Below are 27,467 nucleotides of genomic sequence, written 5' to 3' on the forward strand. Positions count from 1 at the left end.
AAAAGCCCTGCCCTAAATTACATTTCTCAGAATTCTGCAGGAGCAAACCGGGCAGTGTGTGATGGAGGGCTAAAAAGAACTCCAAATAGAGGATTGTTTTCCTCAGTTTCCCAAAATTTATATAAAATTGGTGTAAATCATGTTTTTATAGATTATCTTGGGCTGCATCTCCCATCTTTTCCTACCATTCACTGTGTGTCTTGTACTGCTGGGTTTACAATCCAGCAACATGTGGATGTTGGCCCTGATGGAATGGAGATTCAAATCTCATTCAGCACTCTATAGCACCCAAACAAAAAGTTAGGCTTGATGTAGAATTCAAAAGGAATTCAATTGCCATTTTCGCTTATGTGGACATTAGGTTGTCATAGTATAAAAACACTGTTCTCACCCCTCAACATTTAAATGTCCACCCCTAACATGTAAATCATGTTGGGGGTGGCTAAATGGACATTGCCATTTAGCCACCAGAGCAATAACTTTTTGAACACATAGGATGTCTTCCACTCCTGCTGTAAAAGCAGTAAAGTATTGCTAATTTCTATTGGAGAACAAAAATATAACTTGGCTTTTTGAAATTTACTTCCAAATTAATACTGATCCACAAATTGGGAGGAACTACTACCTTTCCTTTTTTTTTTTTAGAATCATAAAGTTGGAAGAGACCTTATGGGACATCAAGTCCAAACCCTTGCCATACAGGAAAAGCACAATCAAAGCACCTCCAACAGATGACCATCCAGCCTTTGTTTAAAAGCCTCCAAGGAAGGAGCTTCTAACACATTCCGAGGCAGAGGTTCCACTATTGAACAGCTCTTATGGTTAGAAAGTTCTTCCTAATGTTCAGGTGGAATCTCTTTTCCTGTAATTTGAGCCCATTGCTCTGCATCCTAGTCTCCAGGACTACAGAAAACAAGCCTGCTCCCTCTTCCTTATGACATCCTTTCAAATATTCAAACATGGTGATCATGTCTTCCCTCAACCTTCTCTTCTGCAGACTAAATAATATACCCAGCTCTTTAATAATAATAATAATAATAATAACAACAACATTTTATTTATACCCCGCTACCATCTCCCCAGGGGACTCAGTGCGGCTTACATGAGGCCGAGCCCAAAATACAACAGTACAAGCAATAACAATACAAGCAATTTAAAAACAACAAAACAATAACATAAGCATTATCAATAGGACAACACACTTTAACATCTATGGGTAGGCCAAATGTAATTAAATTTAAAAGATTAAAAAATAATGCTGGACATGGGCGAAAATGATGGGGCAGTTTGTGGGAACATACGAGCAGACCTAAAACAATATAAAGTGCTTTGGAGGACAAAGTGCTATGGGATCATTATTCTGGAAAGGCACAGTGGAACAACCATGTCTTCAAGCTCCTCCTAAAGACTGCCAAAGTTGGGGCATGCCTGATGTCCTTAGGGAGTGAGTTCCAGAGTCAAGGGGCCACCACTGAAAAGGCCTTCTCTCTAGTCCCCACCAATCGCGCTTGTGATGCAGGTGGGAGCGTGAGCAGGGCCTCTCCAGATGATCGAAGAGATCATGTGAGTTCGTATTCAGAGATGCGGTCACGAAGGTAGGCGGTTCCCAAACCGTTCAGGGCTTTGTAGGTAAGAACCTGCACCTTGAATTGGGTTTGGAAAATGAATGGCAGCCAGTGGAGCTCCTTGAACAGGAGGGTTGACCGCTCCCTGCAAGGAGCCCCGGTTAACAACCTGGCTGCCACCCGTTGGACCATCTGGAATTTCCGAGCCGTTTTCAAGGGCAGCCCCACATAGAGTGCATTACAGTAATCCAGTCTAGAGGTGACTAAGGCATGGACCACCCTGGCTAGATCCGCCTTCATGATCTTTAAGATGCTCCTCATAGGGCATGGCCTCCAGACCTTTGATCATTTTAGTTGTCGTCTTCTGGACGTGTTCCAGCTTGTCAATGCCTCTTTTCTTGACTGTTTATTTTTTTATTCTTAGTATGGAATTGTGGTGGTTTCCTAAGCACAACACAAACATTCAAGCTGAACGTTTTTGAGAGTAAATAGTTATGTGGGGAAAATAAAAGATAAGAATGAGAGTTACATCAGTAAAATGTCACTGCCGCTAAATTAAGAGCAGGCAGAAAGGAGGGAGAGGGCACTGTGCTGTCGCTACAGGTAAACAGAAGGAAGGTATTTCAACAACAGAAGCCTAATTAGAGGGAACAATTGTCTCCTTCACCTCATAGAGACTTTTACCACCACTCCCTTCACCCTCAGACAAACCCTTTTGGTCACCTTGAACTGTGCCTACAGAGTTTAGACTGAAAATTTAGTTCACTAATTAAAGCTTTGGACAAAGAGCATCCATTAGCCAGGAACAGCTCATAAAGCTATAGGAGGTTGGTTTGTCGTGTTCCACTTTAAATACCACCGTGCCTACCAACGTGGTCTTAAGCGAGATCAAGAGAGAGCCCAATATCTCCCTGGTTTAATTTTAAATTCTAATTAAAATGTTGAGAATTGAGGATATTGCTAGGACATTCTTTCCCCCAGGGCAAGACACAGAAACTTGAGCTGTCATTTTGGCTCAGTAAGGACACCGAGTTTATGCTAAAGACCCACCTACTTTCACAGAGGGAGGGAAACAGTCAGGTGGAGATATCTGAATGAATCTAGCATTAGTGTGATAAAAGGAAAAGCCTTCAAATATATTGGTAGTTCACTAAAATCTAGAAAGTAAGATGTAGAGTAAATGGGCAATTCTCCAAATTGAGGGATGTAATAACAGTATGAGCCACTGGAACGCATGAACTTGAACATGAATTTGAATTTGTTATTAATCTGATGAGGCGGTGGCCCCGCATGACCACGTCAGCCTCCGACAAGGGCGAGACACCACGTTGCTCCCATGGTGACTCTTCAGGTAACGGGTATAATGCTCATCCCCCACTCATGAGGGTTTGTTTTACCGCCACAGATTAGTGGTAAGTGTCCACTTAGTCACTATCACTCCCCAAACTTTTCAAAACAACCCGAATACCTGCCTGGAGATCACACAGAAACTGACTGTTACCAGCATCCGACAGGTGATTGCCATCTGCTCTATAAAATTCATTATTGAGGGAGGGCAGCTTTGTAAGGCTCAATAAACTTAGTTGCCTTTTGCTGACTAAATGTGTATTTTAAAAACCACTGTAGCATAGTGGTTAAGAGGTCTAAAAACATAGAGATCATTACAAGTCCCCACTAAGCCATTACACTCAAGGGAGTGACTTTGTGTCAGCCACACACCCCATTTCTCTGCCTGACTATATCACAAAAGTTGTTTTGCAAATGATGAAGAGATCAAAAGACCTATATATGTCATCTTGATCATTTTAGAAGAAAAGTAGGCTATAAGTGTAACTAATGAATAAACAAAATAGTGTTTATTCCAATGGTGATGTCTTTCCTAAGGAAACCAAATAGCTGAACCTGGAAATGGATTACATTCTTTGCTTTGGAAATGGATTACATTCTTTACTAAATGCTAGGAAAGGAGCTGGTTGCTTATCTGAAAGGAACAATCATATGATAATCAACAGCTGATTCTCAATAGAATGCCAAGCATTGATTTGTATCTTACTTGGTCACCAAATTCTTCCTTGGAGACAGTCATCATTATGCTTTACTTTTCATCATCACTGCTGACATTCATAACTCAGGGATGGGTAATGCTCTTGTGCGTATCCCATTCTTTTAAGGCATGAGAAGTTCTGTTTGCAATTTTTTGGGATAAAACTTTTATAGATGAATAAAGCAGATTCATCTTCTATGTCTTCCTCAAACCAAGTCTTCAAAAGCTTCTTGGAAGGTGGTGGAGAAGATCAGCTTAGATTTCTTATTTCAATGTCATCTAAGGGCACCCGGTCTCAGATATCGACATTTACAGGGAGACAGGTGGCTTAGCTGTTGTAACAATAGTCAATGCTTTCTTTTAAAGTCATGCATCCTTTTCTAAACACATACACCAGCACCTCTCATCCCAGCACAGCCAATGAGGAGTTTTGGTCCTTAGGGAAATATGAAGTGATGGAAACTGTAGTGAAACATCGGGGAACCACTGGGATAAAATATTGTAAAGGATGTCAGCTTTTGTATTGAAACTTATTTGGTATAAGTTAGGGTTGCATACATGGAAACTGTTTTACCTCCAAGTCGTAATACTTCTCTAACATTCATACACTAATGATGTTCGGAATGACAATGCTGTCTCTAATGATGAGGGTGCTTTAGATGCAGAGAATAACAATCAGATTCCTGTTCAAAGTCTTTGCTGATGACAATGTTCCTGAAGAGTTGCGGGATGATGGGGTGGTCTCTGGAAGAGGGCCTGAATTGCTACCAGAGAATTCCCAGGCCTTTGAGCTTGAGAAACGCTTGGCACCTGGCCCAGCTGCAGAAATTAATGAGCCAGAAGATAGAAGGCATGTTTTCAGACAGAACAATCTCTCCGGCACACTGCCAGGTTGAGAGAGAAATTGATAACAGAATCTAGGCTGAATAGGAACAAGTTTCTCGCGGGAATTTAAAATAGATTAGGGAATAAAAGTGTCAAGTACAGAATCTGTATGTGGTCAGACGAAGCAACGTTGGAACAGAATCAATACATAGTGGTGAACCTTGCAGTGTTGCCTTGGAAAGATTCAAGCTATACCTTGCTTGATTTCATGATTTGGAGTTTTACCTTGGAAGTTTCCGTTTGGGTTTCTTGTGTACTTTGATGGAATTATTTCCTGGATTATTTGTTCCTGCCTATTTTTCTACCTACTTGGGTTTACCTATTTCTTTGGAGTGTTTTACTGCTAATGCTTTAATAAACGGCATTTTTACTAAGCTGTATGGTGCTTTTAAGTCAGAGGGCTTCTTCCTGGCCTGGAGTGCAACAATTGCATGTTTTCAATGTGTTTTAATCTTGGCTCTATGTCTTTTAATATATGACATTTCATGGTCTTACGTTTTATGTATGTTGTACCTCACCTTAAGCCATGAAGAGAGGCAGGTAACAAATACAATTTATTATTATTATTATTATTATTATTATTATTATTATTATTAAAACATATTTAGTTTTCAACAATCTCTGGCCTGTGTGAAAGGTGACACCTGAAGGTAAAAATATGCCATTGCCTTTCTCAGCCCTTTTGCCTTCTCAGTTCTGTACCAGACAGTGCATCTTGCAGTCATGTGAAGTAGTAAAGTATTGCTTTGTCAACCATGGTAAAATTGCTTGCAGCACTATGAATAAACCTTTTTTCTCCAGCCAGCTTGGGGATGATATAACAATTCACAAGAACAATGAGTCTTTTTAGATAAGCAGAATGGTCCATTGCCAGTTCCACAGCTGGATTCTGCTTTTTGGAAATGAGAAGCACTTTGTTGATGCTGTATTTTACATTAGTGAACTAGGGATACCAAAGGGGTTTTGTAGAAAATCATGAATTTCCTTGTTTGTACGTTGATATAAATGTATCTTGTTTTCATTCACATAGTGCTTGAAGTAGCCTTTACTACTGAGCAAACATGTATTCTAACCAGTTGTTATAATCAAATATACAAAATGGCAAGAAAACACTTCAAAATGTAGAAGGAGAATGCAAAATCTTGGCTCATATAAGCATGATAACAAGACGCAATCCAGGTTTTTTCATGTAGTGATCACCAAACAGAACCTACTATATATGAGCAAAATGTTTCAGCTTCTGCCTTCAGTTGCTGAAAACAAAAGTAAACTGCCCCAAAGGTGGTAATTTAGAACACTCCTATTGCCAACACTACTAAGTGGATGATGGTGTTATGTATCTAAAGCAACTCCTTGCATCCAGTATTAAATTCTCTTAGTTAATTCGTTACTTTACTAAATACATTTAATTATAGCTATCTGCGTCCTTCTGAAATCCAAAGCAAACTTGTCACGTGTGTTTGTTTTAAATTGTGTGTGTGCGCACATATTTTGATATTCCCTCGAATGTGATGCTTAAACACTAGAAATTTCAAAACTGACACAGATGCTCTTTATTTCAACCATTCCTCTCGGTATCATCAAGGAAGGTGGAAACCATCTTTATATATGGTATAACATGCTAGTTTTAAAAACTTCTGGTAATCAATTGAAAAAATTATAGTACCTTGGGATCCAGGTTCTACCTGAAAACAGCATGTGTCAGCCACTGCTGGTGATAGACTTTTGATGATACAGCTTTTTGCAGAATGGCAAAGACCTCTTGCCCATTGGCAAACTGTTCTCTGTTGTATCCTAAAATTTTTGGAATAGCCATCTAAAGTCTTGAAACAATGCATCTCACATGTTCAATGTAATGGACATCTGAGAGACTTAAGATGACTTTGTTATATGTGAATCTTAAAAAAAATGTGCTGATATCTTTCTTTCATGAGATAACCACTTGGTCCATGTTGCCTAAAGCATACATTTCTGCTGCTTTTGAAACTAGCTATAGCCATTTTGTAGGCTGCCACTCTTTGAAGAAACAAGAGATCTTAAAAGGGAGAAATCATATCAAGTGATACTTCAAGTGTTTACAAGATAGACTCTTAGATTGCATACAGTAAAACATCCTACTCAAAGCAAAGCAATTTGTGCAAAATGGTTTATGTTTATGACTGCTCTCTGCTGCAAGATATGAGGTTGAGCAACTTGTGGACCCTTTAATGTTGTTGAACTACAGCTCGTATCCTCCCTCACCACAAGCTATCCTGGCTACAAGTTGCCTACCCCAACCTGGACATAGAGAAGAGTACTTGCCATTTCTTGTTTAGTTGGGTTTACAATTTATGAAACTGGTATATTTAGAAAAGGGACTGATCTTGAACTAAAAGGAAAAGCACAGTAAATGTCCACAAGGCTCTTAAAATGGGACAAGAAGTAGAACAACGTGCTTTCTTAAAAAGATACACATTTGCAATATTTAAATTGACAGCATAAAAATAAAATAAAACCCCACTGTTTCACAGGCTTTTGTCAAATTAATAGAAAAGCAACAGTCCTAATAAACTGAGCTTCAGATCTTTCTCATATGAGGGATGTGTAGTGTATCTCCATCAAGTGACTTCCCATTCTGCTTTTTTCATGCTACTTCCAATTTAGTTATCTGTGCAGCTTTGTGTTCAAAGGACAAGCTAGGAAAACATTTGTGATTCACAATTCAAAAGATCAGGACAGTCATTAAGAAAAGCTAAGTTTATATTAAATTATCATCATCATTTTCTAAAATACTGAACATAGTGGTTAAATAACTCAAGAAAAAAAATCAACTCTCTCCAGTGAGTAACATTAAAATTATTACACAGGAATGCAGGGAAATCACTTCCAGTAGCTGAGGACAGAGAGGAAAGATATGTTTGCTTTTTACATAGTCAATCAGTAAGCAAGAGATTGTCCCCACTTCCAGCCTTCTTCCATTCTGCAAAGTCTTTATTTCAGCACACAAGTAAATAATCCCATAACCCCAACCACCACCATCAGCAATATTGGCTAAAGCTTGCTTGGGCTTTTGAGCAGAAATCTGCACCCTTGCTTAATTTCAGAAGTAGGACTAAGGCGACAGGTGCCATTGTTCCAATATCTGATAATCTCTTTGACTCCTGTCAATAGAAGGCAGGTGAAATGTTTTGAGAAAACAGGTCTCAAGACTGGAATGTGCAATAGAAGGCGTCCTTACCAAGACAACAAGATTGCTTTGAAAGGAAGGTTAGTATAAGTTGCAGGGGGGAAATCCAGTGGCTCTTTGTTGAAGCAGCTTTTCCTGTTGATCGAATAAGCTTCGAAGTAAAAAGGACAAAACCGTTTTAAACTAATTTATTCCTAATAGATAATTATTTTAAAAACTTCATCCAGGCCACAATGTCCTCAATTTATGTCTGAAGCATGGCTTCACGTTTTCCTGAAAAGTATACATCTTAATTTTCTTGTGGTTGCTGTGACCCCTGAAATCTATTTGCCATACTGGAACTTGAATTCCTCATCTCTTGGAACATTTCAGAAAAAATGACCACAAACACTGGAGCCAACTAAAATAAATACTATTAAATTGAAATCTAATATGTTTTGTCTCTGGCAGTATAGAAAAGGCCTAGTAATGAACACAATGACAGCTCCATATCCCAGTCATAACCAATTTTTCACAAGAATGCACATTACCCATGTTCATCAATTTGATCTATTTTGATCTCTGCAACAGGCTCAAGACACCAGTATATAGCTAGCATAATTCCTTTACACTGCTTTCTTCTCTCAAAAGAATACTAGGTTTTGTCCTTATTCATATCCCACGATTGCCAGTGACTATCAGCAGACTGGGAAGATATGCAATTTTTCAGAAGGGGAAAAGAGGAAGTAAGGTGTAAGACTGGCAACTGGGGTATTAGCTGAAATCAAAGTTAAAAACAATTCACTGTTGAATTGTTTTTAACTTTGATTTCAGCTAATACCCCAGTTGTCCGGACAAAAATCAAAGTTTATTGGAAGCAGGTGCAAAACAGGTAGGACTGACAAAGGATTAAACTAAACATTAAGGATTAAATACAGGCCTTGCAACATTGTATTTCACTTGTAATCCTAACATATGGACAAGGAGGAGAAAGTGAAGAAGAAATTCAGTGGTTAGCATGGGATTCTTGGCTGTTCTATATATAAGTGAATGTCCTTCACATTGTTTTTCAAATGTGTGCTTTGCCTAAGAAGGTTCCAAAATAACAAGTGAATGCAACTAGTTGAGAACTGATGGAGATATGGTTATTAAGTAACCTACCTATCTTCTCTTATAAATGCCACACCTGCATTCCCATAATTGCTGAGTGCTGCAGCTGAGAAAAACAGAGATGCTGAGGAAGCTGCAAGGTCTTGATTCTTCCTACTTCCAAGCAACCAAAGTCCATATTTAATCAAATATATGCCCAAGATTTTAAAACAGAAGTAAATATTGGCATGAAGCTGTATTAAGGAGAACATTTCACAGACAACGAGATCATAGAATTTGTAGCAGCTGGCTCATTAGCTTAACCACATTGAAATTTCTCCCCATGAGATGTACGGTATCTCCAAGATAGTATATAGCTGTCTATACAAAGATAAGCTATGTGATTATATACTTTGAAGCCCACATTAATTACCAAAACTAATGGCTCTGACTAAAGGACTGCACCATGAAAGCCTACCTACATCTTAATACCAATCGGTATGCTGAGAGCTGCAACACAATAACCATTCAGCTTCTAGATTGAACTTGAAGTGGACAGAATAACGGACTGAGTTCTGGAAGCTTGTGCTCAAATTCCCATTCAAGCATAACATTTAATGTATAATCTTGGGCCAAATACCATATTTCATTCTAACCGCTTTCTCAGAGTTGCTGCGAGAATGCTTCTTAGAAGTAGAATATGATATGCCTGGCAAGAATGACCAGAAGTATTTTGTGGTTTAACAGTGCCAAGTAGGACTTTTCCTGCAACACAATTGGACATGTTGGTTTTCATGTGGGATTCTGCAGTAGGAGACTATGTACATGCTTTCATTAAATACAGATCACGTATAGTGATACTAATTTATAACTTTCTTAAGATAAAAATGTTGTCTGACACTTGCAGATGCAAAAAACTTGAGTTAACTGAGTTTTCAGGCAAATCAAAATTAGTCCAATATTTGTGGCTCTAAGGCAGCCATGAGCAAACTTCGGCCCTCCAGGTGTTTTGGACTAACATCCTCAGGCCCCTTCCTTTTCCCCCTCAGCCACTTAAAGAAAGGGTCTGAGGCTGTTAGGAATTGTGGAAGTTGACATCCAAAACATCTGAAGGGATGAAGTTTGCCCATGGCTGCTCTAAGTTTTTCTTGCATTTCTATGGTTCCCTGGGGTTTTCTTGACCTCCATGTTTCTTTATAATATTAAGGATGTGCATACAATCCCACTAACACCAAACAAAGGGATTTTGTAAAACTTTAGAGACTACCTGAGAAAACAAACTTGGTAGCATAAGCTTTCATAGACTAAGTCTACTTCCTTAGATTGAGAACAAATAAATATAATAACAAATGTAAACAAACGTTCTGGAAACAACAAGAGAAGGGAAATAGGATGATGGGGGGGGGGGATTAGGAGGTCTGGCGCAGACAACTAAGAACAAACACGTTTCTATGAGGACTGAAATAAGCATACAGTATTCAACACAAATGCTATTGTACAATGGTCATGGCCAACCTCTGCTCTGTAGAATACAGGCCATTTAATACATATGACAGCAATGCATGTAGTGTTACCTTTTTTGTTGAAATGTAAAGTGTGTTACCGAATTGGAGGTGAGTGGTGTATGGGGGGGTTGTCTTTTTGAAAGAAATATAGATTAGCAACAGAAGAAAAGTCAATGTTTAAAAATGAAGGAAAAAAACTACCTTCATCACCACCACCAAATGACACAGTTTTGAAAGGAAACAGAATAATCTCGTTGGAGATCATTATTGCATTTTGCATACTTGCCTGCTCTCCTCTTAAATTATATGAAGGCGTCAGCAGACAAAGTGGTATAAGCACAGGGAACACATGCTCTTCTTCAGTGATGCCAAAGCCATTCACCCATAGGCATTTGGTGAATCACTTACTAATCACAAGAGAGGCACTTGCAGGACTATGGTGAATACTGCTGCACTTTCCAAGAAGATATAGTATGTGGTTACAAATTCCAAGTAGGACTCTTCCTGCAACTTAATTGCTGTTCTGCCAAATGATGCCTAAACCCTGTGCAGCATCTACTTGTGATAGCCACGGTCACCTCGCATTCTGAAAAGGCAATTTGCCAAGCCCAAGGCCCATTTTGCAGGATGGAAACGGACATGTTCTAGTTGAAGTGAGGATGAAGTTTTGCACACTTAAGCTATTGACAGTATGCCTCCTGTCTCAGTACCTGCCTGACATTCATTATCTTTCCATTGCACACACCCGCTTTCTGACACCAAACTTTCACTGCCAGCCTATCCAGCAAATACAAAAAGAAGTCACAAGCAAATCCCACCCTTCCAGAATCTCGAAATAAAATCCTTTTGCTCCAAAAGACATAGGAAAAAAGTTCCCTACTGGGTTTCTATAGCAGCATGTTGGACTTTTGAGTGCATTCTCTTGCCCAATTATGTTCCAAATTTTAAAAATAGCAACATACTGCTGACTTATATTCCACAGGCTAACACTGTTTTCAGTAGCACATATTTATAAAGGATGGCATTTGAACTGACTAACAAAGAACTGCAATACAGCACGATTGCACTCAACACATTCCTTGCAAGTCAAAGCTAACGGGAATCTATAAACAAGAATCAGTCCCCACAGGGAATAGATGGGAAAGCCCTATTTGCAAAGACCAGAAGTATGTTTTAGGAAGGGATTGGGCATTCTAGGATAGGGTCTGTTGCCAGCAACAGACTGAGTGCTTTACACCATGCATTCCTCATACTCAATTCTGGATTTGGCAGCAGTTTTCTACAGCTTGAAAATATGACAGTGACACTGCCCCTTTACAATGAAATTACATATGAATTTACTTTCCTTTATCTGCCAGACTCATCTGCCAGACTCATCACCTCTACTGCCCCCAAACCTTTCCCCCTCAAAGTAGAAAGAGTGCAGTGCAAAATCCAGTTAGTGCCAATATCCTCAGAAGAAAGGCAACAGGTATCAGGAGTGGGTAAGTTCAGAAAGTCTGGCCACTTGGTGATGTCAAGTCCTTAGTTTGTTTGTGTGCTCACCAAAAAAAAAAAAAAAAAAGCTGTTGCTGAATTCAACACCACAGTTTGTAGGAAAAGGGTCATATAAATAAACACAAACTTTCAATGAGCCAAAAGGGTCTCTTGAATTGTGTCCCATTAAGCTGCAAAGGCAAAGTCTTGCTTGGGCGCCTCTCCAAAGAGAGTCTCTGGTCTTCCATATGATACGGAGGCTATTCTTCAAGTTTCTCCTTGAAGAGCGGGCAAGATCCTATCTCATCAGTGCGAAGGATGGCAGAATAGGAAGGAGAAATGTCTTGAAGTGTGCCTTAAACTTCACTCTCCGTTGAAGGTTTGCGCTGATGCTTCCAGCCTGTGTCTGGAAGAGAACCGCGACGCTCAGGAGTGGCTGCTACATTGATGCTGCTACATTCAGACTGCTCCTCTTGTAGCAGCTGCTCAGTTTCTGTATCATCCAGGGAGCCAGAACTGGCTTGGATAGAGACCGTGTCAGTCTTCATGCAGACATGGTCACGAAGAATACAACCCCGAGAGCTCCGTATCTGTTTGAGGTCATCCCATTCAGATTCATCACTGGACAAGAGGCATATTCCTTCTACAATCTTGATCTTTTCCTTGGTGTAGTTATGATCAGGACCAGCCTACAGACAGAAAAAAAATGAAATCTGCAAAGTTGTAGTTTATAGCAGACGTTTTGAACAACAAGGCCCAGAGAACCAATGGGAAATCCATTTGTGTTTTAAGAGCAAAGCCACACCACAAAATGGAAATGGGCCAAAAGACTGCTATCACCTGCTCCCTGAATAAGACTGTCCACCCACCAAACTTCCACAGTTACACCCAAGCTATTACCTCTCAGGCCAGTATTGCTGGAGAAGGGCAGAAGACCAAATTTAAAAATCCAAATACAATATCCATCTTCATTGCTGAGATAATGGATAACTGGCATGTTACACATTTGAAGGACATTAAGCTAGGATGTCAAGAGATAGATAGATACATATAGATAGATATAGATATATGGATATAGATATATAGATATAGATATGGGGTATTAGAACCAGTGCTCTATGTGGTATGGAGGGCATTTCCAGCATATCTGGATGCACCAGGGAGGTCAAAAACATTTTTTTGCAAAACATTAGTAAAAATATGCCTCAAATTGTCCAACTGGTGGGGAGCCACATTTTCAGCACATTTTGTTGTTTCCTGGTCCAATTCAGGCTCTGGAAATGTCTTTTTTATAAACTATGCCCCCTAGAAGTGTTTAGGGAGTTCTTTATTATTATTTTGCAGTAACAGGCAAAACCTTCTAAATTTTTCTTAAGGAGCTAATGCAGCTCCATATCCTTCCACAGTTATGCATCCCTGACTAAAGAAATAAACTACATCCTATGGCAATACTGGGCAGGAAGATTGAAATAGCAGCAAGATAATGTGATAATAAAAATCATATGGATGAGCAAACCCATCCAGTTAAAAATATTTTTTTAATGAGGTGGAATATAAATAGACATCTAGTTGGGTAGTCCTTGATGAATCAGAGTAAGAGGACTAAAACATAAGATCACGGTTCAAGGAAAACATATTTTGTTCCAATAACTTACAACTGGACATATAAATAGTAAGGCACCCTACAAAAATGTAGCAAACTCATACATTCCTGCAAGCCATAAAATACTACTTGGATATAATGTTCTATTCCTTTCCTAACTGCTATTAGAAATTCCATTGCTATTCCTCAAATGACAAAAAGTGAGAACAACACTGATTCTGGATATACTGAGGGAACAAAGATGAGGAATACTTTCAAATGTATGAAAATCAACCAAACAAAACTAGACAGAAATACTGTTAGAAGCAAGCACTCAATTAGAAGATTATCTAAAATTCAACTGAATGCAATGGCATAGATTTTCTGCAGAAGGACAATTTCTCACTGGGAAACATTCTCATCTGTTCTGATGTTTGTTAGAATAAAGCAGCCCAGAACAAAAAAAAAAAAAAGAAAAAAAGAAATACAGTTGAGGAATGTTGTCAATAAGGGGACAGGGCACAAGCCAGGCTTGGTTAATACAACATTAAAATGATAATAAAGGTTTGAATGCTGATGTTAAGTGTTACAAAGATCAGTCATACAATTCATGTTTGAAAAAGAATTAGGGAAATATGTCATTGAAAAACAACAAGGTATACATTAACTTGTTAATGGAAAGGAAGAGTGTATGCCATTTTTCAGGCAACAAGGACTTTTTTGATCAAACCTTGCACATATACAGATACAGTCAAGGGGTATGCAGATTAAAGGCACACTTTAATTATATTTGATTAGTTGATGACAAAGTATAGTATTAAGAATGTCCAATATGTCTTGACTTTCCCAGAACACAAATGCAGCAGAAGGATTTATTGGCAATGGTACACACCCACATACACAAGTCAGGTAAGTAGCAAGTAATATAGGACACCACCAGGCAACTTCGCACTATGGAAATAAGGGAAGCAGAGCTTCCACAAACAAAGAACTATGATACCTGATTATGAGGCTGCGGGAGGTCAAAAGAGGAATGGTGAAAGACTATCAGAGGGATAAGAAAGTTGCTGAGGAGGTAAAGACAGAGGAGAGACTTAGTGCCTTAAGAAATCATGGCCAACCACTGGTCCTGCATAAGCTATAGTGCCAAATGCAAGAATGATCCATTCTGGTCCCACTAGAGATCTATGCACCAGACAGGTACATCCTTCTACCACAATACCACCCATGCTTATTGAATTGCAGTGGCCCAATACAGTGGTCTTGAATTCCTCTGGACAACAAAGGAAATTAGAAGATTAAAGATAGATGTCCCATATGATACATTTACCTATGGGAGCCATATTGAAGTAAAAGATACAGAATTTTTAGTGTAGTTGTGTTTAGTTTGTCTAGGAGAAAATTGATTAGGCTACTGAAAACTGGCTTTTAATAATAAAACTTGACCATAATTATTCCAGTTTGTCTTACCTCCTTCTTAAAGCATAACTGGTTATACATTGTAGGCTTGGGAATTGTTTCGATCTTGACTTCTTGGGTAGACGTCCGGTAAGATGGGTTGCTGTAGGTAAGGTTACTAAGGCTGGGATCTGTAAACTTAGACTTTTTGTGCCTACAACAATACAACAATCAATAAAGAGGTTGAGTACATTGTAATTAGGAAAGTCTGCACAACCAAAATTTCATCCCAGATTAGCAGACAAATAATTTTAATCTGAGCATTTCCTTTACACCAAATGGAAAGAAAGTTAGTTTACTCAGAGATGGAACACCTCTTGAGCTGGGCTGTATGGTCATGTTCCAGAAGCATCCTCTCCTGACGTTTCACACACATCTATGGGTAGGCATCCTCAGAGGTTGTGAGATCCTCACAAACTTTAAGAGCTATTGAGATGGGTTGCTGTGAGTTTTCTGGGCTGTATGTCCATGTTCCAGAAGTATTTTCTCGACTTTTCACCTACATCTATGGCAGGCATTCTCAGAGGTTGTGAGGGCCTCACAACCTCTAAGGATGCCTGTCATAGATGTGGGTGAAACGTCAAGAGACAATGGTTCTGGAATATGGTCATACAGGCCAGAAAACTCACAGCAGACCAGTGATTCTGGTCATGAAAGCCTTCGACCTCTTGAGCTGTCCACTAAGAAAATACAAAAGGACAACATCTCTTTTCATTTAGGCCTGTGGAAAAGCATGGATAATTCCACTGAGAAATAAAAAATGTTCATGCAAAAGGTTCAAAGGATAAATATACAAGATGCTACCAAGGATGTGTGTAAAATTCACTGTGTTTCTACGTAGGCTAGTGGATTTAACACTCTGTGCAGGAAGAGAATGAACTTGACAATTTTATCATATACACTCTGTAAATTATGCTAATATTTTTGAGAAGTGAAAAAGGAGAAAGAATCATCAACACAAAATTTGCTACGTTAGGAGAAAAGAAGCATAATAAACCAAGAACACTATTACAACATGAATAATATTGGGAATATTATAGGTTTTATTGTCTATGACTATAATTTGGCTTCTTAACTTCAGTCAATTTGAAGAATATCATCCCCACTGTCACGTGTCACTGTTGCCGAATAACATGGCTGCCTCTCCAGAATCAGCTCCAATGGTGTATTTTTTTAAATATAGCAAGAAATACCTGGACTTTAATGGGATGGTTCCAAACAACAAATAAACCCATAAAGATAGAGAGTTGGAAAAAGGATGTGGACATTACCTGTATATAATTACCGCACCAGCTAATAGCAATATGAGCAAAATACTAAGAACGCCCCCAATAATGTAGCTGACATGCAGTCCTTCTCCTGAAAGAGAACAGAAAGTTATTAAAGCATGTTCTCATGCTATAAAGAAACCTTCTCTAACATGGCATATCCCAGGCATGTTGCACTACAATTTCCATCGATCATAAATACACAGGGATAACAGGAATTGCCTTCAATATATCTGAATAGGATGGAACTGGGATGGAGACAGGGAACAGATTTAGAGCTATTTGGCAGCTGGAAATTACAACAAAAATGGTCTAGCTAATTATAATTTTGTCTAAAAGGCAAAATCCAAAATGAGAACTGTTGGCAATTCTTCCTCTCCAGATACTTGCTGTGCTTTGCTATGTAGTGGATAATATTTGAAACTTCATGCATCAAATGAAAGAAGCTGTGTTCCATGAAAGTTTGCATTTGTCCAGCTTTAAAATGCTCTGCTTTTTTGAAGCACAACTGTGTGCATTTGAGAGTGTCGAAGCTCTAGAAGCCATCCAGACATTTTTTTTAAAAACAAACATCCTTAGCCTCCCAAGTTCTGTGCGTAATGTAATTTTACTTCTAGAGACTGGTCAGATCTCCATTGAGTCTCGGAAGCCCTGGCCCTTGAGCACTATAATTGAGGTCAGCTGTGACCAGCAGTACTGCAGAATTTGAAGAGGCATTAATGGAGGGCGAAATGAAGAAACGTGTTAAGAGGAACGCATGTCAAGCCAACCCTGACCGGGACCGCCTTCCACCTGGAAATCAATGTCCTCACTGTGGAGAACATGCGGATCAAGAATAAGGCTCTACAGCTAAGGAAATAGGCTTGCATTCTTAGACAATAAGGAGTATGTATTTGTGTAAAGAACAATAGGTTACATAATGAGAAAGAAAACGGACTGCAAAATACAAGGGAAAACTCAGAAATCGCCAGTATAGGGGGAGGAGGTTCAGCCACTATTTGTTGGCTAGGTTTTTAATGTATTTTGTCGTCGATATTTGTTTTTTTTTTTTTTTTTGTATTTGTACTTGTCTTGGTCTACTTGTATTGTCTTTTATACTCAATAAAATTTATAAAAAAAAAAGAATAAGGCTCTACAGACAAAACTCGCTTTGTCATTGCAAGTTTAAGAAAGCTGTTGTAGCAATGTAAATCTGAGATAAGGCATAAAGCAAACACAGCAAAAATAAACAAACAAAAAACAAAACAAAAAACACCCCATAACTATTTGTTTTAATTACCCCGTTACACAGCCCTGATAATTATATGTATGAAGAGAAGATTAGAATATAATAAATAACTTTTTTTCCTTGAGTCAGCCTGTCCATACACACTGTAACATGTGCTACTGGCTTGCCCAGTTATAGCTGTTAATTGCTCTTGGTTTGAATTTGCAGTTTAAAAAAATGCTGAACTCACCTGTGGTTGCAAGCACAGCTTCGTTTCCTCGGCTGCACAGGCCTTGGCTAACCTTTTTGTCAGAGCAGCTGCACAAGATAAAAGATACATAAGGTCACCTTCAAGAAAACCATTCATGCTATTTTTTCCCATGTTTTTCACAGTGTAGTGAAGTCTTGGTTTTTCCCCAGACTGCTGTGTCATTACAGACACTAATAATAAACCCACATTAAATTGTCAAGAGCACATTGTTGTGTAGCCTTCCAAAACATACCATCCTTATATTGATGAAAAGATAGATGATGAATTAATTGTTTATTGTACCAGCCATAGGTCATGATGTCACATAATATAATATACAACCCTTAAAAGTACAATAACAAGTACATCATGAAGGGATGTGAGAGAAGTCTCCCACAGGATGTTAAAACATCTGGGTGTGCCTTACCCAGATGTTTTAACATCCTGTGGGAGACTTCTCTCACATCCCTTCATGATGTACTTGTGATGGAGGTGGGATCAAGAGGAGGATCTCCTTGGCAGATCTTGGAGTAACAGATGGGAGCTCACTCCGCTCCCCAGATTTGAACCACCGACCTTTCAGTCAGCAGTCCTGCTTGCACAAGGGTTTAACCCATTGCGCCACCGGGGGCTCCTTTGTCATCCTATGACAGACTGAGATGAACCAAAACAGACTAGACATGAAGTATAATACCATTGTGTTCAAATATAATCTAAATGCCACAATAGTTTTAAAAATTAAATTAAATATATCATAGAAACTAGTAACTATCTTACAAGAAGAAAGGAGAATGCAATACCTGTATATATTACAGAAAAACCTTTGTCTCATAATATTTTAAACTTCAGAAGAGAAGGATGAGAGGGGACATGATGAGGGCCATGTATAAATATGTGAGGAGAAGCCATAGGGAGGAGGGAGCAAGCTTGTTTTCTGCTGCCCTGGAGACTAGGATGCAGAACAATGGTTTCGAACTACAAGAAAGGAGATTCCACATGAACATTAGGAAGATCTTCCTGACTGTGAGAGTTGTTCAGCAGTGGAACTCTCTGCCCAGAAGTGTGGTGGAGGCTCCTTTTAAGCAGAGGCTGGATGGCTATCTGTCTGGGTGCTTTGAATGTGATTTTCCTGCTGCTTGACAGTGGGTTGGGAGGTATCTTCCAACTCTATGGTTCTAAAAAAGTCCTAGAGCTCCTGTTTATGGTATGTAGCATTGGAACATTTATTTCTAGCTTAGAGGAGAAAAATCTATGAAGGAAATGAGCCTGAATGCAGTATTTCTTTATAACCATATTTTAAATCAAGAAAGCCACTTACTTTCCTTCTGTCATTTCCACAGATATTTGGGGCTTGGTTGTGGAAGAGCCAGATCTATCAGTGGGAGCCTCATACTTTTTGCTTGAACGAGTGCTGTCAGGAATTGCAGGTCCCATGCCAGGAACTATATGAAAGGGAGAATGAAACAGAACTTGAGGCATAGGACATAATACACACACACTTTCCCCTCTCCAACACAAATAAGCTGTTTGTTATTCTCAATATTGCAAGAGACTGTAGGATTATTTTTGCAGTTCAACAGGGATGTACTTGTAAGAAAACAAGAACCGTAAAGTCAGTATCCAAAGAGATCTTTTATCACCTTTGAGGCTAGCTGGGAATAAGACATTTATAATGTAAGCCTTCGTAGATCAGTTTGTTTGTTTATTTACAGTATTTATATTCCACCCTTCCCACTCCAAAGGGGACTCAGAGCAGATCACAGAACACATATACGGCAAACATTCAGTGAAGTTATACACTAACAGGACACACACAACACACAGATAGAGATATATACGGTAGGGTTTTCCCATTGTCAGCATCTTGGAGGTTGTGCTTGATTCTGGCCATGAGGGGGGCTGTTGCTCCATCCTCCTTGCTGAAGAGCTCTGTTCAAACTTCTCCTTTTGATTGAATTGCAAGCATTTTTCTGGTATTTCCTTATGGTGCCATTAAAATACCTCCCCACTTAAGTGGTACCTATTTATCTACTCACATCTGTTTTCGATCTGCTTAGGTGAGCAGTGAGCTCACCTCCAACCAGGACTTCAAACTGCCAACCTTTCAATTGGCAAAATTTATTGCAGCTAGTGATTAAGCTGCAATAAATCGGTAGAGCCCTGGCATTGTGACAGAGTGCTAGGAAACCACTGTCTCTGTTCAACTCACTTTTGGATATGTTCAAATGCTGCTAAAGCCTGGTCTACTTCATCAGATGTATGGAGTGAAGTGAACAATAGGCTTATTTCAAATATTGCTTTCCAGTTTTTATTGTCATCACTGAGGTTGTTCAACGACTGCTGTTCTAAGGTTCAAGATAGCATGCTAGGAGAAACGAAATGTTCTGCAACTCATTTTTTGTGTATTCCCACTCTACCCACAAGTACTTCACTGTAGTCACATGTTTTGCATTTCTATTGCTATTCACACATAGTCAGTTTATTTGAAGCCATAAAGTTGACTCCTAAGCTTCATGCATATGATGAAATAAACTAAAATCTCGGAAAGCTTATGCTACCAATGCCTTTCTCTCAGTCTCAAAGGTGCTAAAAGATCCCTTTCTGGAATGATTCAGACTAATATGGCTATGTTAATGAATTCTGCAAAGTAGATAAAAAGCATTAGTGTACAGAAGAGGCTTACTGCTAGAACTTGTATGGAAGCAAGAAAAGAGACTGTAGGTCTCTCATTAATTTGCCACTTTTCCCTAAGCAAAGTCTCAGTGTTATATGTAGGTATATCTTTAAAGTCACTGGAAAAATGCCAATCAAATACAATATTCTTTTGAGATCCAGAATATTAAAATATGCATCTGGGACATCTGCAGCATGGAAGGAAATTTCAAAGAAGAAAACATCAAGTATAGAAGACAAGCACCAGCAAAGGAAACAAAATAAAGCTCTCTGCAGTGAAACCTTTGAATAAATTACCAAGGATATATTCTGCAGTAGATAGTTCAGTGTAATCTGAACTTGGCTTCTTAAAGCACACAGACCTGGTCTTGTAGTTCTTGTTAAACATGAAGACCAACAGTGATTACAAACAACTTACTGTTGGAGCAAGGATGCCCATCCGGTTCATCTGGACATGCACAAACAAAGTCAGTAGCCCTGGCAAAGCAGAGGTGGGTACAGCCTCCATTATTCACTCCACAACCATTGGTGCCTAGAAGAAAAAGATAAAATGTTTGACACAGATGTCTTTTTTTTATCCACAACCACAAGAGTTTAACATTTTCTCCACTGACATCCACTATGCTGAGAGGTAAACACAATGGTTCTAACCAACAATACCATTAGCTGACTCTCCAAACCAATCAGAGATATAGCAAGCACCACAAAACTAAATCTACTTATCAACCTGAACAAGTTATCTTCATCTTCCAGCTCTTAGATGCCCATCTACTTACATCCAGTGCTTAAAATCTAGACATCTATCACTGTGTTTATAGTTCTCACCTGCATGTATAGAATCTAGATTAGTGGTTCCCAATCTTTTTTTGAGCAGGGACCACTCTCCAAAGTTAGTACCAAAAGGGTTACAAATCAGTTTTCGGTCAACTTTAGATTTGGTTATTTGGGTTGCTGATTCAGAAAGTTGCATTGGATAGACCACTCTAGTTTCTGATACAGAACATATGCCATCCAGTAATCACCACCTACTTGCCCACAGAAAACTATATTTAATAAGCCTCCCACAAGGATGGTAAAACATAAAAAAAAACTTCTGGGCATCCCCTGGGCAACGTTCTGTGGCTTGATATTATGTGGGATAGAATCTAGAAACTATCTTTTTATAAATACGTAATATAGCCATTCAAGCACTTGATGTTTCCACAGGGTGGGTTCTAAGATTCTGACCTTGCCTGTTCTAAACCTTCATGTACCATTTCCTAAATGTTGGATCAAACCAAGGTGTATTCTAAGAAAAGGTAGACAGCCTTAGGGTACATGCTTTAAAAGGGGGATTTTCAGAAATAGAACTTTTGTGCTGGTTGGAAGATTCAAGGAGTCACTGTTTAAAACATTAAGTTCACCAGGCTTCGAATACCTTTATTATACCTCAGGTTTTGTATTCCAACATGATTATTATTAATGATAGCTGAAGTCCCAGGCTGAAAGATCAATGTATACTCTTTTTCATATTTCTGTTCCCTATTTGACAAGAAGCCATCCTAATATCTGAGAAGATTGAAGGGGACTGATACTTCTTCTCTAAACTGGTCCTCTAGCCATGATGGCATAATAATCAATATTCACCAGTGACAGCTGTTATCATGGAGGGGCAGCCTGTGGCCCTTGACTTAAAATTATGTGATTCTCATTTCAGTTTCAACTAATTTAAAAGTGTTGGTATAGACTTCTGGCAAGATATATCTGTCCTTCCCCCAGAAGCTTGCTATGCAGGAAGGACAAAAGGAATAAAGGAGAACAAAAGAAAAATTTGGTAACAGAGAGAAAGCATGACAAAGGGCAAGGGAATATTAGATTTGCCCACTTTTGCTTCTGGTTCTTCACTCCATTGGCACACAGCCCCTTCAGCAGGGGTCAGGAAAGCATAGCCTGCAGATCCTGGGGCCCAATTTTGCAACCCATGAAGCTCCCACCAATTTCACAAATACCCTGCACCAATATATTTTTAAGCTCTCCTAAACCAAAATTCCTCCCTAACTCCCAACATTCCAAACTCTCCACCCTCTTCAAATCTAACATCCATTCTGGTCATCATTTTGAAAGATAAACAGAAGGAACAGAAAAATATTTTGGACACTAAATCATCCACAATCCTCCATCTGACATGAATAACACACTAAACAACCTTTCCCAACTCCTTCTGCTCTCAGAGTCATGAGAATTATATAGTAACATATCCAAGAGGGCATGAAATTTGGGTTCAGTGGTGGCCTGCACAACTTGCGGCCCTCCAGCTATTTTGGCCTTCAACTCCCAGAATTTCTGGCCATTTGACAAGCTGGCTAGAGCTCTGGGAGTTAGGGGCCAAACAGCTGGAGGGATACAGGTTGTGCAGGCTTGATTCAGAGTATGTTTTACTACTGTGCCCTTTTTAATTTTGACAATACAATTTTGCAACTGAGACTATAGCCTTTACCTGTCTGTCTTTGAGGGGAGACCACAATGATATCCATAAGCCCTTCAACATTGGCCAAAACAGTCTCCTTATTTCGGCCAGAATATTTGTCCACACGCTGGACAGACTTAGTCTTCCAGTCTGTCCAATACAGCCACCTGTCCTGCTACTCATAAAGAAAAGAAACAAAGTCAAAGGAAAATCTGAAAATAATATGATACAACTTTTCAAGAAGTCCAAGCAAAACACTTTCAACTTTCACAACAGGAATAAAAAATGAGAACTTCCCCCCAAAATAACAAATTAAAACATAAATGTTGTAATCACATGAACAATTAAATTGCATTTTTGTAAAAACATTATGTATGTTTTACTTATGTTTTATAGTGCTTTTGACTGTATTTGTTTCAAATTTTCTACATTGGCTTGAGTCTTAGGAAACAGGATGATGACGATCACTTCCTTCAGGAGACACAAGTGACATAGCATCAACAACTTTCTCCTTACCTGTGTCAAGGCGAAGGGATGTGATACTTGACTGACCAGCACCTGACGCAGTTTCCCATTGAGATCAGCACTCTCTATGCGATCTAAGTGAGCATCTACCCAGTAAATCCTACAAGAACAAAGAGAATTAAGGTGAAACCACTGTAGCCTCCCAAGCTACAGAAACATACTTTCCTGCTACTCAGTAGAAGTCTACTGGTCAAGTGAAGCACCTCTAACTTGCTTTGGAAACAGAGGAAAGGCTTTTGAATGCCAGTTAAATAGGAAATAATTGTGAAACACCATGTGATACTGACCTTCTGGTGTCATAATCCAGGGTTAGCCCATTGGGCCAGCCTAAGTCACTATTGATCAGTATCTTGCGTTCAGAACCATCTAGGTTTGCACGTTCAATTTTAGCAACATGTCCCCAGTCTGTCCAGAAGAGATACCTGGAGTAAAAGAAATTAAACTGAAGTTCCATCTCTGCAAATAATTTTTGGAGACAGAAGGAGAAGCTGGACTGTCTGAAACTTTTCCTCTACTCTTTTTTGTGGAATAGGTAGTGTAACTGCTGGAGGCTATGCTCCTTGCTACTTAATAGATCTACGAGCTACAGAAGTCTAGTCTGCCTTTGCAGAATCAATTTATGCAGTTTTTCCTCAGGATAATTCGCCTGACTTGGGAGGGCTATGTTCCAAGAGCCAGACTGTAGTCTTATCTGTACTTAATCTAGCAGTGCCAAGGCAGGAAAACTTTCCGACAGCTGACTTGCTAGTTTGGATCTTTGCTCAAGAAAAGATCTTCTGTTCAGGCAAAGGAACTATCCAACCGGTAGGTCACATGTTCCCACAGTCTCAAAGAAGGCATCTATCCTGGGGCAACACTCTCCTTCCCCCACTTCCTCCAGTTGTTTATATCTTATCAGTTTATTTCATAAGCACTTGATTTTAAGAAATCCTAGGCTTACCCCTTTCTGGGAAAGACAGCAATTGCTCGGGGTTCATCTAGACTGTTGTTGATTAGCACTTTTCGGCAGCTGCCATCTAGTCTTGCAACTTCGATAGTGTTACGGCCTGTGTCTGTCCAGTACAGATTCCTGGCCACCCAGTCAACAGCCAGGCCATCTGTTGTCTTCAGACCTTGGCCAATAACTGTTTCCATATTACTGCCATTCAGGTCTGCTCGCCTGTAAGAAGGAATAACTGAAAATGAACAAAATATCCTGTCTACTGAAAAGTTGTGTTAAAAGAATAGGTCTCATGAAATAAAGAGTACTAAACAAAAGAAACTAGATTTTATGTAATTCATTAACACAAAAATAGGCTTAAGGATACTTACCGAATCACATCTAAGAAGACATCTGTGTAATAAATCTTGCCATCTACACTGTCATAGTCCAGAGAGATTACATTGTTCAGTTCTGGTACAGGGACATGAACATCAGTGTGATCACTAGTATCCAGTGAGATCCGCCGGATGGAACCACGACTAGAAAAGAGCAGGTAGGTTTCTGGAGAGGGATCACAGGTCCGCTCATCGGTCTTTAACTTGATACCAGTCGGGCAAGCACAGGAAAAGCCTTCAGGATTTGGAAGGCAGAGATGAGAGCAACCTCCATTCCTCATGCCACATTTGTTAGCACCTTAGAAAAATGTAAGAGGATTAAATCATTACTTTTCTACATCATCATGCAAACATAATTTTCAAACAATTAACTTAAAAGTCTGTAGGTCTAGTGGGGGACTAGACGTTGGCAAAGGGAAGGTTGTTAATGTTGGAAATAGCAACCTTCTCAAGCCTCCACTAGTTGTTTGTTATGTATACAATTGTTTACTGTATTGTATGTGTGTATTGGTCTGCAATTTTACCTAACTTCTTTGTTGTGGGAGGGGCTGCAGACCATGTGATCAGAACTGGACATGTTCAGGACCCGAGACTCCCTTTTAGATCAGTGTTTGCTTTAGACTTAAACCAGCTCTGTTACACTTGTCTCTTGAGAGCATGATTTAAAGGCAAATGTATTTCAAGATGTTTTGGGGCAACTAAAGGAACACTTCTGAAACTTCGCTGAGTATATGTTTTGTGCAATGGCACATCTTTGTCCCTAGCAGTTCAACAACATACTTAGGCACATCAGCTGAGAGACATCGTTGCCTTGCATGAATATGGGTGAACATCATTTTTCAAAAGGTTGTGACTTCTAACAAGGTCATGCCTCTCTCCAATGACCAGCGAATTTTCCAAAAAAGGTTATGAATCCCATTTCCCAAATGGTTATGGAGATTCACATTTTCCAAAAGTTAAAAACTAACAACACTGGAACACAGGACCTCATTAAAAGATAATTAGCAAGGTATTTTCATTTACTATTCTAACGAACACAAAAATGCATTGATAAAGTGCAAGAAAATCACAGACAAAACAATATCAAGCTTCTGGAAATGAAATCAAGATGTAGAAGAAGAACATAACAAAGTTAAAAGTATGGGGAAAAATTGGAAGGATGCTGGTTCAAATTATATTGAAGGTTTAAAATACAACCTGTGCACTGGGGGCCTTTAAAACTCTGGATAGCAATGATTAAGCAATGTAGTAAATCCTGAAGAAACACCACTGAAACTAGGTGAACATATTGACTTGAAAATCATACGTCATTAGGTGAAAATTAAATAACTGTTTTAATATGAATTATATTATATTGTTTCCCAGCAACAGCAGGTGGTAGAGTTTGAAATCAGAAAGGAGCTATATACATTTATTCCCTACACCTTCCTATCATCTTTAAAATGAATTTCTACCAAATAATTCTGAACTTTGCCTTGAAGAAAAAGGTTGAAGCCTACCAAGAGGGCGCTCCCTGTCAACAGCCTGGATATCCATTAGACCAGGCAGGTTTGCTCTGACCAGGATGACATTTTCACCAGTATTCTTGTCAGCTCTGTGAATGCTACGTGTTTGCCAATCAGTCCAGTAGATGTAGGAATCCAGTAGAGTGAGGCCATAAGGGTGCTGCACTGGTGAGAGGAGGGTGCGGCGATTTGCACCATTCAGGTCTGCAGCTTCTATACGCTGAAGGGAAGAAATGCAATTAACTTTGTTACAGAAAAAGAAAATGTATTGTTGAAGGCTTTCATGACCGGAATCACTGGGTTGTTGTAGGTTTTTTGGGCTATATGGCCATATTCTAGAAGCATTCTTTCCTGACGTTTCGCCTACATCTATGGCAGGCATCCACAATTTCCAACAGACTTCACAACCTCTGAGGATGCCTACCATAGATGCAGGTGAAATGTCAGGAGAGAATGCTTCAAGAACATGGCCATATAGCCTGAAAAACCTACAACAACTTAGAAAAAGAAAATCTTTAGAAAGTCTCAAAAGACCCTTAGCTCCAAGTTACCAGATCTAAAATGTCAAGTTTTGACTCACAATGCAGTACACATCCCTTGATACCTGATGATTTTAGCAATGATTCATCAAGCAACAACAACTAAGCAATCTCCACTGGAGGCAACTTGGAAGCTTTGGTGATTCATGGTGGGAGTTTTCAGACATACATGCCATCAAGAGATGTTGTAGTCACTGAATGATATACTGTATATGCACTTGTAAATTTATTCTTATTGCCCAAATACTCTTTAAGCACTTCACCCATCACTTCTCTCCGATATAATGTTTCAAATTGCACACTGGAGGCAATTTTAAGGTCAATTCTCACCTCAGTATGTGCATCAGCCCAGAGGAGCTGTGATCCAGCTTTATCCACGGCTAATCCATTGGGCCATCCAAGGTTGTTGCTGATAAGGACCATTCGATTGGAGCCATCCATTCCTGCTCGTTCCAACTTGGCATTCTCACCCCAGTCTGTCCAATACATAAACCTGAAGGAAGAGGTGAAGTCAATAAGCAGTTAATAGAAAAAACTAACACATCATTTCTGAGTCTTCTCAACTTCTGGTTTTCTCTTGATCAAGACTAATAGTATATTATATTAGTATAATAAATAATTAGTTTAATAGTATATTAGTATATTATGCTAATAGTATAATATACTGATAGTATATATATTATGGTATAATACTATAGTACAACATAATAAAATAATTTATAATAATATAATTGTATATTATATATAATATTACTAATAATATAGCAGTATAATGGTATAATACAATGTAATACTACTGTTGTGCTATGATAATAATATCATATATTGTATATACATGTAATACTGATAACATTATTATTATTATATAAATATTATAATATTTCACAATATAACTCGAATAGTAATACAATATAATAATATTGTAATATAAAAAAGCTAAAGGTTTCCCCTTGACATTAAGTCTAGTCATGTCCGACCCTAGGTGGGG

At 38.9% G+C, this 27,467-nt stretch overlaps 1 protein-coding gene across 3 annotated transcripts in view; it reads right to left on the minus strand.

Moving 5' to 3' along the window:
• Positions 1-7,215: 7,215 nt before the first annotated feature.
• LRP4 (LDL receptor related protein 4) overlaps positions 7,216-27,467 on the minus strand; it is a 145,711-nt gene continuing 125,459 nt past the window's right edge. For 2 of the 3 annotated variants that reach the window (XM_060763622.2, XM_060763614.2), the window contains exons 26-38: positions 26,810-26,972; positions 25,935-26,160; positions 24,430-24,733; positions 24,059-24,277; positions 23,406-23,540; positions 23,110-23,218; positions 22,624-22,768; positions 20,566-20,679; positions 18,793-18,916; positions 17,475-17,542; positions 16,021-16,108; positions 14,762-14,903; positions 7,216-12,398 (exon numbers count right to left, since the gene is read on the minus strand). In XM_060763622.2, coding sequence (XP_060619605.2) covers positions 12,066-12,398; positions 14,762-14,903; positions 16,021-16,108; positions 17,475-17,542; positions 18,793-18,916; positions 20,566-20,679; positions 22,624-22,768; positions 23,110-23,218; positions 23,406-23,540; positions 24,059-24,277; positions 24,430-24,733; positions 25,935-26,160; positions 26,810-26,972 — 2,170 coding nt within the window. In that variant the 3' untranslated portion in view covers positions 7,216-12,065. Of the gene's footprint in view, positions 12,399-14,291; positions 14,359-14,761; positions 14,904-16,020; positions 16,109-17,474; positions 17,543-18,792; positions 18,917-20,565; positions 20,680-22,623; positions 22,769-23,109; positions 23,219-23,405; positions 23,541-24,058; positions 24,278-24,429; positions 24,734-25,934; positions 26,161-26,809; positions 26,973-27,467 lie in introns of all 3 variants that reach the window. The other variant, XM_067462750.1, reaches the window with a different exon arrangement.

Source organism: Anolis sagrei, chromosome 1, assembly GCF_037176765.1.
Source record: "Anolis sagrei isolate rAnoSag1 chromosome 1, rAnoSag1.mat, whole genome shotgun sequence".
NCBI classification, from domain to species: Eukaryota; Metazoa; Chordata; class Lepidosauria; order Squamata; family Dactyloidae; genus Anolis; species Anolis sagrei.